This window comes from Arachis hypogaea, chromosome 15 (genome assembly GCF_003086295.3).
Source record: "Arachis hypogaea cultivar Tifrunner chromosome 15, arahy.Tifrunner.gnm2.J5K5, whole genome shotgun sequence".
Taxonomy (NCBI): domain Eukaryota; kingdom Viridiplantae; phylum Streptophyta; class Magnoliopsida; order Fabales; family Fabaceae; genus Arachis; species Arachis hypogaea.
Window position 1 is genome coordinate 26,454,322 of NC_092050.1, and position 14,912 is coordinate 26,469,233.

General features: G+C 35.5%; 1 protein-coding gene across 1 annotated transcript; it reads left to right on the forward strand.

Annotated features, from left to right (window-relative positions):
• The first annotated feature begins 251 nt into the window (after positions 1 to 251).
• On the forward strand, positions 252 to 5,691 carry LOC112750036 (potassium transporter 6). Its single transcript, XM_025798538.3, has 8 exons — positions 252 to 1,216; positions 1,436 to 1,925; positions 2,061 to 2,114; positions 3,220 to 3,480; positions 3,579 to 3,631; positions 3,802 to 3,925; positions 4,024 to 4,278; positions 4,496 to 5,691. Exons 1-8 carry the CDS (start codon positions 1,181 to 1,183, stop codon positions 5,563 to 5,565), a joined length of 2,343 nt encoding a protein of 780 aa, XP_025654323.1. The 5' UTR covers positions 252 to 1,180; the 3' UTR covers positions 5,566 to 5,691.
• Positions 5,692 to 14,912: the final 9,221 nt, after the last annotated feature.

Here is a 14,912-nt window from a genome sequence, read left to right on the forward strand (position 1 = left end):
AAAAATAAAAAATTTAAAAGATCCAAATTTATGTTTAATTGTGTGTAAACTGTAAAGAGAGAAAAGCGAAGAAGATATGAAAAGTATTTTAAATAATAAAAATAAAAATTGAGTAAAAAAATAAAAATAAATTTACCTGAACATACCTGACATATTTCCATGTAATTTATCGTCAAATAGTTACAATTGCAGAGACTGAATTGAACGAATACACAAATGGTTAAAAATCGATTTATGATGTTAAAATTATTAAGGAACCCAATGTCCATAATTTTAGTAATCGAAAATGGCTTTTACAATAAAAACTAACGCCAGAGCCTCCAAACTCCAAACTTCAAACTCCAAACTCGAAAGGCAAAAACCTCTCACCAACCACGCCCATCAAACTTTGCTCAGTGTGTTTAGTTAAATTAGTTCTTTCCTGTTCCTAACTTTCTAGTTTCTATAGCGTGTGATAATTAATCACCGTAGACAAATTTCGTTAATCACTTTCACTTTGTCCAAAAACGCACGCAAATAGTATAATAACTCGTATAATATATTTATATATTTTAAAAGCCTTCTAATTTGTTAATGTATTTATCAGTGCTTTGCATATAAGGTGTGGCTTTTTCTTTCTTGTTTGCTTCCTTCATTCAATGGTTGTTTGTTCTACTGAATACTGATAGCACCCCAACTAAGATACCACCCATTCTTTTCTCTTTTTTCAAGTCTCTATTGGTGTCAATAAAATAATTTAAATTGACATTTCGTGTGAATCTTCCTGTTACTATTTGCACACTGGAGAAGGTGTTTTCTAAAAGGTTGAATTTTTATTTTTTATATTTTGCTCCTCCTTTTTTAAAAATGGATTCCTTGAATTTGTTTAGAACCCCATCATGGATCTGGAGAGTTGCTTCATAGAGAGAGAATAAAATAATAAAAAATGGACAGCTTTTTTTCCGCACACAAAAATACACATATAGTATATATTAGTAATTAGTAATTAATATTCTCATTAATTTCTTTGTACATGAGAGCGTTTTTTTTTTCTCTTTTTAGTTTTGTTTTCTTCTAAAAGTTTTTCCCTTTTTTACTTGAAATCGTGGAGTTTGTTTTAGCCATTGGACTCATTCATCATCATCAAAGAGGGAAAAAAAAAGAGAGAAAGAAATATGGTTCTTTGAGCTAAAGTGTGAGAATGGATCTTGAAGGTGGAACTCGTCGAAACTCAAAGGTGAGAGAAAGATTACAATTACATGGGCATGCTGAAAAACCAGCAAAGTTTCAATTTTTAACTTCATTTCATTCTGGGGTGTTTGTGAAAGATTCTGGTATTCTCGATTTGAACAACGTTGTTTTTAGTGGTTTATCTAAAAAATGTGAGGTTTCTTTAGTTTTTTAATTTTTTTTTTCGTTTTCCTTTTGTTCTGTGATTTTTTTTTTTTGTTTTCAGATAGAGTCATGGAAGACGGTTCTGACTTTAGCATATCAGAGCCTCGGTGTTGTTTATGGTGATTTGAGCACTTCACCCTTATACGTATTTCGAAGCACTTTCTCTGATGAAGTTGGTGATGCTGTGCCCGTGGATAAGATCTATGGTGTGTTATCTCTGGTGTTCTGGACCTTCACTTTGGTTCCTCTGGTGAAATATGTGTTCATAGTGCTTAAGGCTGATGATAATGGAGAAGGTGGAACGTTTGCGCTTTACTCATTGCTGTGCCGCCATGCCAGGGTGAATTCACTGCCAAATGTGCAGGTTGCAGATGAGGAACTCACAGAGTATAAGAAAGATGGTTATGGTGTGGCACCAGAGAGGAGCTTTGCATCAAGGCTCAAGTCAACTTTGGAGAAGCATAAGGTGCTTCAGAGGATTCTTCTTGTTCTTGCTTTGATTGGAACTTGCATGGTGATTGGTGATGGGGTCCTCACACCTGCTCTTTCTGGTGATTATTATTATTCTTCTTATGGCATCACAATTTCCCTTTTTCGTGTGTCTTTATTTATTCATTTTTGAAATGGAAAGTGTTGACCTTGTGTTTAAATTTAATTGATTGAGGGTTTTTGAATTTTTTCTGCAGTTTTCTCAGCTGTGTCAGGATTTGAGCTTTCAATGTCCCGAGAGCATCATAGATGTAAGTTCAAAGATTTTCTTGCGCCTGGTCGTGCTTTTTGTTTTGTTGGTTTATAATTTAAAGAGACGGGTCATGGTTGAATACTCTCTGCATAGTTTTCTTGACCAAAGATCAAAAAGGAGCAAAATAGCAACAGTATTGACTTGCACTTGTTTGACTTTAATTTTTCCTTCTTTTTTTTTTCCCTTCTTTTTCTCCCCTCCCAAATCATAGCTAAACTCATTTCTTCTTCGGTCAATTTTGTTTGATTAACTGGTAATTTATCCCCTTGCTCGTGTCATCTTGCCGACTTGTCTTAATTCTATTGATGGAGTACTCATTGATGGCTCGAAGTCACCAGAAGAACCTTTTGTTTGGGAGCCGAAAGGAGAAAAAAAGGCTTAAGAGGGAGCTCTCTTGTGAAGTTGGTATGAATAGGAATAGCAGTTTACTATTTAGGAATTGGGATAGAACTTGCTTGTCCTTCACTTTCACTATACTATTTGCCTATTTGGTATCAATAGGGGGAAGGGATGGGGATATATTAAGCCTAGCACTGTCGGAAGGGAGGAGAGCGAGGGATTTCTCTTTAGGCAGGAATCTTTGGCAAAAGTGTAATCGTAGAAAGAGCTTTCGGGTTATGTGTGTTGTGTCGATTATTGACTATTGAGGGTGATCAGGACCAGGGATTGGAGGGAAGTGAAACCACACCCCTGGCTGAATTGGTTGCTTGGATACCTGGATCAGTAGTCTAGAAAGCCTGGCCATTACACTTGGCCAAGTATGTCTCTGAACTCTAGGTAAGCAAGGTCAGTTGGTCAGCATGCCTGGATACAAAAACTTCATTAGGGACTAATCACGATATTGCATTTGTTATGCACTTGTCTGTGACACATATTTGTATCCTGGAAAGTCAACCCTGTATTGTGATCCTTTGTAGAAATGCCTTGGGCAATATATTTAACATAGGAATATAAGACTCGAGTCTGATATGATAAGTTTGCAAGTTTCTGTTCTTTTGTTTGCATGTAGAATTTGAATTTCAATACTCCTGTGTTCCTTTATGTGGAGCAAGTTGCATATTTGTCACTAATAGTACTTGCAATTGAAACTTAATACTTGGCAGATGTAGAAGTTCCGGCTGCATGCATCATATTGATAGGCTTGTTTGCCCTTCAACACTACGGCACACACAGGGTTGGCTTCTTATTTGCTCCTATCGTCATCACGTGGCTTTTCTGCATCAGTGCCATTGGTGTATATAACATATTTCACTGGAACCCTCATGTATACAAAGCACTCTCTCCATATTATGCATTCCAATTTTTGAGGAACTCTCAGAAAGGAGGTTGGATGGCCCTTGGTGGAATTTTGCTATGCATAACAGGTTTGAATATATGATTGGTAACTTCAATTATATGCCAATGTTTTCTTTGTAAAAATTTGTATGTCAACATTCACACAATTTTGGTTGCATTTATACAGGATCAGAAGCGATGTTTGCTGATCTTGGACACTTCTCACAATTATCAATCAAGGTATATACTGTTTGGGTTTTCGCATTTGATATAACCGACTATACAACAGTAGTTAAAGACACCAAAACACATCTAAGGTGTCGGAAAAAGGGGAGGTGCTGGAAGGGGTATGTGCCTCTCGGTGCTTTTAGAAATGCCTATTTTAATTTATGAATGTACAAATTCTGCAGATTGCTTTCACTTCCGTGGTTTATCCATCCTTGGTCCTTGCATATATGGGACAAGCTGCTTATTTATCCAGGAATCATGAAGTTCGGCAAGAGTATCACTTCGGATTTTATGTATCTGTACCAGGTATGTAGTATGGCTCTTACGTTTTGAGGGCGAGAGAGGTAGTAGATGGCGGAGGAGTTGCCAAGCTAATTTACAGCTTTCATACTTTTACATTGCAGAGAAATTAAGGTGGCCTGTTCTAGTGATAGCCATACTCGCGGCTGTTGTGGGAAGCCAAGCCATCATCACGGGGACTTTCTCAATTATCAAACAATGCTCCGCACTAAGTTGCTTTCCGCGAGTCAAAGTGGTTCACACATCATCTAAAATTCATGGCCAGATATATATCCCCGAGATCAATTGGCTACTGATGCTCTTGTGTTTGGCCGTGACTATTGGTTTCCGAGACACAAGGCGCTTGGGTAATGCGTCAGGTATGCATGACAATGATTGCGAATCGCTTGTACATTGATGTTACAGAACCTACTGAATCAAGAGGTTTTTGTAATATGCAATCACAATAATTTCATGTAGTGTTGACTCGTACCTAATTTGCATGATCTTACTGAACATAAAGTAGAATTTGATAATTTTGTATAATATCTGTTTTGTTCAGACAATAATCTGATATACTTTGCATTCACGTGACAGGTTTGGCAGTTATTACAGTGATGCTTGTTACCACATGTTTGATGTCTCTGGTTATAGTTCTGTGCTGGCACCAGAATGTTCTCCTTGCACTTGGATTTGTTTTCGTATTTGGCACCATCGAGGCGCTCTTCTTCTCGGCTTCTCTCGTCAAGTTTCTAGAAGGAGCATGGGTACCTATTGCATTGGCATTTGTATTTATGACTATCATGTATGTTTGGCACTACGGCACGCTCAAGAAGTATGAATTTGACGTCCAAAACAAGGTTTCGATCAACTGGCTAGTCGGTATAGGTCCAAGCATAGGCATTGTTCGAGTGCGTGGGGTTGGCCTCATACATACTGAGCTAGTGTCCGGAATCCCTGCAATCTTCTCCCACTTTGTAACCAACCTGCCGGCGTTTCACCAGGTAGTTGTTTTCCTCTGCATCAAGCATGTGCCAGTTCCACACGTTAGACCGGAGGAACGGTTTCTAGTTGGTCGCGTAGGTCCAAGAGATTTCCGGCTCTACCGGTGCATAGTCCGGTATGGGTACCGTGACGTCCACAAAGATGACATAGAGTTTGAGAACGATCTCATATGCAGCTTAGCCGAGTTCATAAAGACTGGAAGCACCGCATCAAACTCCACAAACGACGAAACTGAAAGTGACGACAAAATGGCAGTTGTTGGAACATGCTCCGGCCATACCATGATGATGAAAGAGGACAACTCGGATAATGCAGTCAATAACAATGCAGATGACTTGGCTGGAACATCGGAGCTAAAGGAGATAAAGTCTCCTGTGATCCAGCCGAAGAAGAAAAGGGTTAGGTTTTTTGTCCCGGAGAGCCCGAAGATCGACACCGGAATAATGGAAGAGTTGGAGGAGATAATGGAAGCTAGGGAAGCTGGGGTAGCTTACATTATAGGGCAATCACACATGAGGGCCAAAGCAGGGTCTAGCGTGTTGAAGAAATTTGGTATTAATGTTGTGTATGAATTCCTGAGGAGGAATAGTAGGTCATCCTCACTTGTACTTAGTGTGCCACATCAATCTTCTTTAGAAGTAGGGATGATGTACCAAATTTAATTTTTGGCAACATATAAGGATAGAGTTTTAATCAATGTACATATTTTGTTATCTAATGTGGATAGTCCAAATGCCACCACCCCCATTAAAAGAGGTGGTGGACGAAAAAGTACAAAGTTTTGGTTATTTTGGCCTCTTGCACTACATTGCATCATCTCTTGTTCACATCTCTCTCCCTTTCTCTTCCGGGAAAAGAAAAGGAAAAATAAAATAAAAATGTAAAGAAAAAAAAAATTATGGAACATTGTGGAGAATTCTTCGGTGAAGTACCAAGGCTCTCATCATCCTCGTCCCCTTTCCGAGATGGAGGTGCACCAGCCATATATAGTTCATTGGTGGTGCACTTCTCGTGAATTTATTTTGTTTTTGTTAATGTAGAGAAATAGGAAAAAGAATTCATTGCTTTTATTTCATCCAAACATGTATTTAGAGAGCTTTTATTAATTACTATTATAAATGCTAAGCTATTATCTACCGATTGCTAACTAGATCTTGACTTTTAACACTTTTTTTTCAAGCTTGTTTATATAGATCATATATACCAAGCTTGCTACATAAGTAACTTATTCTAGAACCTCTTAAAAGGCTTAGTTGAGATATTTGCCAATTGGTCATTTGAATTTTGAACTAACAAAGATTGTGATGATATTTTCACATATGACCTCTTATATAGTAAAATGATAATTAATTCCAATATGTTTAGTCCTCTCATAAAAGATGGAATTAGAGACATGTTAAACTACTTGATTGTTATACAAGAGTCATATACTCTATTTTTTTTTATTAATAATACTCCACATCCATGCAAAAAACCTAACCAAGTTATCCAAGCATTTTTTTTTTAAACGCGCCTCCCCCTTCTCCCTCCTCCTAAGTTTTGTGAAATACAAGCGCGCCTCCCACCCTCTCCCTATTAACGTAACAGAATTACTTAAAACTTCTTCTTCAACATAAACATTCTTTAACGTTAACAATCTGCATTGCAATTTTTGGATCTGCTCTGCTGCTCGTCGTTCTTCTTCTTTTTCTTCTCTGCTGCTCGTCGTTCTTCTTGTTATTCTTCTTCGTTTTCTTCTTCAATATGTGGATTTATCTTCTTCGTTTTCAAATTTCAATAAGTTATCAGAACAATGAATGATTCAACTTCAAATCAGTTGAATGAGAGCGATTTGGATTATTCTTCTGAATCCTATCAAGCGAACGAGGTTTGGATTATTCAATTTTGAATCGAATTGAATGGACACAGGTGTTTTGAATTGAATTGATAATCTCTAAATTGTAGACATGGGTGTTTTGAATTTGATTTTATATATACAATATTTGGTTCATTTAGCATTGTACATTGTTTTCGCTTTTATTTATATTTTCGGTTCATTATGCAGACAGTTGTTCGAATTTGAATTTATATAATGGACAATATTTCGTTCATTTAGTACTATACAATGGTTTCGCTTTAATAATATGTTCAATTCATTCTGCAGACAGTTGTTCGAATTTGAATTTATATAATAGATAATGTTCCGTTCATTTAGTATTATACAATGGTTTCACTTTAATAATGTGTTCGGTCCATTCTGCAGTTCAAGTGTGTTATGGATGAACAATTTGTCTCAAAGTTTGGGATGATTTTCAAGACACTAGAAGAAGTCAGAAAGTTCTACAAAAATTATTCCAAACTGCATTGACCATCTATAGGAAGAAAATTTATGAGATATACAGTATAAGAGTCTTTAGAAAAATCATTAATGTTAACGAAATAGGAAAAGAATTTACCGTATTTTCTACATCTTCTTCGAACATTAGAGACAAGACATGATGTCTAAGCCCCTCCAAATGCGCTTCATGCTTCAAGACGAATATGACATCATATTCATTGGTAGTATCTTTGGTTTCTTTTACATGTGTTATCCAATGATAACTCTTTTCCCTCAGCTCCTCCATGATTTCTTTTTCTTTCTCCGGAGTTTTGTACCCTGCAGCGGTTGTGAATCTCGGCTCGACACTAGTTTTCTCAGCAAATTTCAATGCCACTGCCACCCCAGAATCTATCACCGCCTCTGCCAGGATTTCAAGCTGTGTCACCGTCGGCTGAGAGGTCGGCGGAGTTATTTGAGATGTTGGGGGACTTATCCCAAGGCTGAAGGAAGGTGCATCATCTTTCCAGTTCCAAGGAGGAGCAGCATTGATATGCAGTAAAATTAAATTCATATAACATGACCCAATCGAATAAATAAGAATTTTTATCTTTTATTTTAAAAGCATTAGTTTTTTCGAACTAATTTTTTTTTACATTAAATAGATATCTATGTTTGGCAAAATTTTGAAAAAAGTATTATAATATTCAAAGTTTTACTTTAGATAAAAAGAGGGGATAAAAAATGGCAAATTAATTAAATAAAAGAACTATTTGTTTTACGAATTATTTTCCTTGGTTAATAATAGTTGTACTTTTACTAATAGCCAGCGGTTCCTTAATATTCTTATTTCCTCATAGACGACAGGGGAAAATTTTAAGTAATAATGAAAAAGTAATATCATATAACACGAAACCTAATAAAAATGATATTAATTAAAACTTACACATTCAACGGAGGTTCTGGCTCCGTCTTCCTCGGGGAAGATTCCTCACCGGCCTACTTTTTGGGTTCCAGAGGACAGCTGTAACAAATAGAAAAGAGTCTAATAAAGAACACATCTAATTGATTTCTGGATTCAAATGAATCACAAGTAAACCATGTAATGAACCGAAATTACTCATATTTGAACAAGTAGAAAACTTACAAATCAGGTTGTGCATCTTCTTCCGATTGCCCTGCCACTGGAGCCTCTTCGCACGGTTGTTGTTGTTCTTCGGGAGGGCTGCTGCATTAAACAGAAAAGAGTTTAAAACGACCCAAAATTATTATCCTGTACCATTAAAACTAATAAAAATAATTCTAACTTACTCATTAACAGAAGCTTCTTCTGTTTGGCTCTCGTAAGGGACATTGGTGAAGGTCTCTCGATGTTTTATTATCTCTTTCACAAGAGAACTAGGAAGAGACACAGCAATAGGAGCTCTACGGAAGATGAACAAGGAAGAAGTTAGTATTGAATTACTAGAATAGGTACCGAGAAACCGAAAGCTACACGTTGAAAAACTCACATATTGAGAGGCTGAGAATGAGTTTTTCCTCCAACAACAATGATTTGGAGTTCAGGATCAGGTGTAGTGCTACTGATAATTAAACACAGATTCTGGGTGATTAATTAAACAAAAATTATTACCAAAATCTAAAAGACCAACATAAATATTTTAACTTACACAGTTGGAGTTTGAAAACTCTATTTTTTATGGAGTTTCTTTCTTCTAAAAACTTTTACTGGGATTTTCAGGGTATTTTTCCTGATAAAAAAGATATCAAATTAAAATCATCAATCAAGATTAAAAGCAGTGGATTAAAAACACCTGAAATTCATTTTTGGAATTCAATGAACCAAATTTAAACCAAGAAAAGAACCGAATTTACCTAGCATTGGCCGGTGCATTTACAGACGGTGTGGAGCTCGTTTGAGTTTGTAAAGGTTCGCTACCCAAATTTACAGTTGGCAGTCTAAGCAAAAAAATAAATATTATTCAGTAAATCCAGAGGAAGTACAAGAGGTTTTAGGAAAAGTTAGCAAACAAAGAAAAAGAACTTGATAAAAGAAACCGAATCTTACATCTCGGATAAATCATTTCACGCCTCTGTCGAGTCAAAGTCATCCGGAGCAACATTTTTTTTTTCGAGCTCCATTATTTTTTCTCTTTGCTCTCTTTTCTTTTAATAGCTGCAATGCCTCTCTTCTTCTTTCGGCAGCGCTGACCTTTACTTGTTCACTTCTGAAAATTCATAAAATAAGTATCAATGAACCTAAAATAAAAGTATCAATGAACCGAAAATATGATTTTAGAAACTTACTTCTTTTCAGATTCAGTTTTACTTTCTGAATCTATTAGAACAAGCTTCCTTGATTTAGTTTGTTTTTTGGCAACCCTCTTCAATTGTTTTCTTTTCATTGTCGGTGTTTTTTCTATTTCTTTTTCTCTGCAACACATACAAACACATCGAATTTATACTGGAGACAGATATCACAGGTGTAATTTACTTAATAAGCACACACAAATAATTTTCAGCAAATAAAAATAAAACTAAATCAGATGAACATCATACAATCATATGAACCGAAAATAATCAATTCCGCAACTTACTGGTTGTTAGATTCACTTGTGCTCTCCAAATCTGTTAGAACAAGCTTCCTTTTTTTGCGTTCTTTTTTAACCACCTTCTGTGGTTGTTTTCTTTTTTTGTCGCTATTTTTTCAATTTCTTCTTCTTCTCCGCGATACATAAATACAAGCGCAAAAGAACAATTTTCAACAAATAGAAGCAAAATTAAACTAAATAAAAATCAAACAAACATAGCAATGAACCAAAAATAGTCATTTTCGAAACTTGTTAGTTTTCGGATTCACTTGTACTTTCTGAATCCATCGGACTGCTTATATTTTCAAATTCACTTGTGGTTTTTGAATTCATCGGAACAATCTTTTGTTTTTTCACCAGCCTCTGTTGACTTGTTCCTTTGGTTGGCAGTGTTTGACAGAGGAAAATTGTCGGTAAAGAATTTCACAAAAAATGTCGCATTGCAAGTATAGTTCTAAACCAACAAATTATCCTCGGTCAACGTTTAAATTATTTGTCACTTAAGCAAACCCAATAAAATTAACCGAAATACTTAAACCTCGAGTCGTCTCTCAAGGAATTGCAGGGAAGTATGTTTATTACTGGCTGTGGAAAAGTATATTTTTGGGTTTTGTAATAAGAAACAAGAAAGTAAAATGGCAAGAAAATAAACTAATAACTAAGAAAGCTCTTAGCAAGGAAAGAGAATTAGAAGTCCTATCCTCATTATCATCGTCAATTGTAATGGTAAATGTAAATTGCTTTCACTTAGTTATCCTCTAACAAATGAAGGAAAGTTAAGCGAGCAAAATCGACTTAAGTTCACAAGTCCTAATCAAAGACTAGATTTAGTGAGTCTCAAGCCAACTAGCAACTTTTAATCACCAATTAACAAAAGAATTTTGATAACTCAAGAGTCTCTAATAAATCAATCCAAGTCAAGAACATAAAAATCTAAATTAAAATCCACCCAAGCATTTTATCAAACACTTGGAAGGCATAAAATAAAAACATAGAAAATTTATAAGACATAGGAAATTATAAGACGAACCAAAGCAAAGAAATAACAATAACAAAGCAATTGAATAATAAGAAACATGAAACATAAATTGCATTAATGAAAATTGAGAGTAACACATGAACTCCTAAACTAAATTAGCAAAATAAAGGAATCAATAAGGAAAGTAGATAAGTAAAGTGTTAGAACAAATAAAAGTAAGAGAAAATTAAATTAAAATAAGACTGAAACCTAAACCTAAGGAGAAATTGGAAGAAGAAACCCTAAACTTAGAGAGAGGAGAGCCTCTCTCCCTAGAATTCTACATCTAAACCTAAAGTATGAATGAATGAAAGTGAATCTCCATGATCCATTCCGCTCCACTCCCCAGCCTCTAATCTGTATTTTCGGGCCTGAAACTGGGTCAAAAGCAGCCCAGAAATCGCCCACAGCGTTTTCTCGTAAATGAGGCACGTGACGCTCGTCACGCATACGCGTCATCCACGCGTGAGCGTCATTTGTCTGCTGCACCAGTCACACGTACACGCCGTCCACGTGTGCGCGTTGGCTCCAGCTTCTCAAATCCTCAATTTTCTTGTGTTCCTTCTACTTTGGCATGCTTCCTTTCTATCCTCTAAGCCAATCTTGCCCTATAAAACCTAAAAATACTTAACACACATATCACGGCATCGAATGGTAATAAGAGAAGATTACAAATTAGCAATTTTAAGGCCAAAGAAGCATGTTTTCAATCATAGCACAAAATTAGGAAGGAAACTTAAAAAACATGCAATTTATATGAATGTGTAAGAATAGTTGATAAAATCCACTCAATTTAATACAAAATAAACCGTAAAATAGTGGTTTATCAGTGTTTTCTCTGATTCAGAAAATTGTCTTCTTCCGAAGAAAAATCCAGAACAACAATTTTCTTTTTTTCTTTCTTCAGCTTTCCCTTCTCTTTCCTGTTCAGAAGCACTGTTTTCGACACCTTCTTTTCTTCTATCTTTCTCTCCCTTAGTTGTGCTCTGTACACAAGTCCCTAAAATACAAACTTATGTAGTTAGCAGAGTATTTTAGAAGCAACTGAACCGAATTTTTTAAGGGAAATTTTTGTTTTATTTACCATCGTATCAATTGCTTCCTTAGTTATCCGCTCGAGCATAAGACTCCGTGTCCAATGGGCCACCCACGGTCTCCTGAGTGTCTCAGGTGTATCCAGTCGAGGGAACTTAGATTCATGGAAATATATAATCATCAATACAAATATGCAGTCGTCAACGGACTGTTTCTTTCATAGTCTTTATTCTTATTTTTGTTTGTTTTTTCTTCTTCTTTTCGAAATCTTCTCGCGATTCTCCATTAAAAGCAGAGAACACAAACGCGTTTTGAGAGATTTTGAGAGAAATTTAAACTCCAGTAGTAGTTTCGAGGTTGAAGAAGGAACGTTTCATATTCAAGGCGTGAATGAATATGATAACGTTTTTGGAGAGGGTATAGATGCGTGTAATATACGCTCATTTAATGAGATTGAGTTTTTTTGGTATTAGACTAACTTGGATGAACTTAAATAAAAAAAATTATAGGAAAAATTTCAAGTGTACCAAGGAACACCGGTGTTTCAGTTGTTTTAACCGTTGATTTCAATTAATATATTATATATTTTTTTATAATTCAGATCAACGGTTAAAACAACTGGAATACCGGTATTTTCGGGACACTTAAAACTCTTCCAAAATTATATAGATGTGTAGTGCAACTATTTTCCTATATTGGAGTTCTTCAAAAAGTTGTTTCAGCCGCATAAGTTTTAATGAAGTTAATGTCTTAGCACGATATTTTGCTTTGAACACTAGATCGTGTAACCACATCTTGCTTCTTACTTCTCTTTTTTTTTTTTTTTTGGGTCAGTGGGCAAGGACGGATGAAACCGATCCAACCCAAACAACAACCCACAACCCACAAATTCAAACAATAACCTCTCCCTCTCTTGACTCACCCGCGCCACTCACTGGAGACCCAAAACAAGAACAGGGACCCATAGCAAGAGAAAATCAAATTCAACATTCATCTTCTTCTACAGGAAAGCTTCGACAAGTTGAGAGGATGGAGACTCTGGACTTTTTTTCTCTTATTTGCTTCGATAGATTGAAGCTCCAATTTTGCGGTAATTCTGCAGTCAAGTGAGCCACTTTATTTTCCTGTCTTAAGCCACACTTACTGCAAAAGAAATGCCTGGATGAGTGATCTTTGATTTGATAAGAGCCTCACATTTGGATCTATATAAGTAGGCCGACTTCTTTAAGGATATTCATAGCATATTTTCTCTCTCAAAGAACAATACCATTTTTGGAATACCGTCATTGTTACTTCCTGTAACCACAATATAGAGTTTTCATTCTTAGACTTACTAGCACCAATAGTAGCATAAGTAGCAATGGAAGTAGTGCCCAGAGAACTAGAAAGAAACAGAAAATAGAATCAAAAGAAAGGACAAAACAAGGAAGCAATGCTCCAGGAACACAAAGGAAGAATCACACAAACTGCAGATGAAAAGTGGTTGGTTGAATTTCTCTACGGATCAAGACGGCGCTAGAACGGTTCTAACAATAGCAAATGGTGGTTGGAATGTGTTTTATTGGGCTGCTGGAAAGAAGAACACGATAGAAAATATTCTAGTGATCGGAAAAAACACACATGATCCTAAAAAGAATATCACAAAAGGACAGTGGATCATGTTGGTACACAATAAATAAATTTTCTCTCTAAGCCCTGGCTACCATGTTAATGTTGAGAAAATAATAGAAAGAACTCATTGTTTTCATTTCAACCAAAATGACAAATTTATGGAGATATTTATCAACTACTATTATAAATACTAAACTACTAACTATCAACTATTTGCATAAAGGATAAGCTACAGTCTACCAACTACTATCTATATCTTGACTTTTAGTAGTTTTTATCCAGTTTTTCTAGTTAGAGCGTGCAAGGTTTGTGTCTATTGACTTTTTTTTCCTCTGATTTTAGCATCCTGGTTAGAGTTTGAAAAAAGTGGAAGTGATTTGAGGCCTCTTTTGGCATTGAGACAGTAGACAGCTTTGGTAGTATATGATTACTACTATTGGTTGTTATGATGAAATTATGCTACATTAGTTATTAATTTATTACACAACTTGGTAGAAATATTTAAAATTCAGTTTCGAACCAAACCTCTTTAACATATATTGTATTTATTTTCAATAGTATTTTATAAGAATTATCTATTGTATTTATAATGTCAGGGTTGTATTGTCTTTTTCTTTTTTAAGAAATGTATTAGAGAAATACTAGAAAATCATCAAAATTTATTATTTTTGGTTATCAGTTAGCTATCAATATTTAAAAGTATGGGATAAAGTATGTTGTTAAATTACTAAACTAATAAAACTAGACTAAAAGAATTGTGTTGATAATTAAGTAGGGGTGTTCATGGATCGGATCGTATCTGCAGATTCGCAGTAAATATCTGCATCTGATCCAAAAATTGCAGATACGATCCGAAACGCACATTGATCGGATAGGATCCGATCTGCACCCTTTACGGAGGTATTAAATGATATCTAGCTTCTTTTTCTCTGTTGGAAGCCAAGTTTTGTTATTGTAATGGACTAGGCCTACGTAAAATGATTTATCATAGGTTTTTGTATCGTAAATCTTTCGGGGCCGGGGAAATATGTATATTTGTGAACCTTTCGCTGGCTAAACCTAATAAATCCTCTGAAGCCAACCCCCCCCCCCCCCCTCCCAAAAAAAAAAAAGATATCGTTACTTTCACAAACGTACCTTTTTTAAACCCAAAACTACCAAACAAAAATAGTGTGAGCAAAACGGAAAGCAAGCCGAAGCCCTTCCAAAGGTTGGAATATTCTTAAGTATTCAAAACTTCATCTCAAAAAAAAAATGTATTCAAAACTTATAGCATATTCCTGAAGAATCAGAGAAATTCTCTACACCTAATCTAAAGTTTGGCATTTATGATTTTGGTGCTCTTGCTGAGACCCGAGTTAAAGATCAGACAAACCTACTTATAAATTTGATCAAGATTGATAATAAGGTTATTAAACTAAATATTGAATTAGTTTAACTTAAGAGTTTAATGTCCCT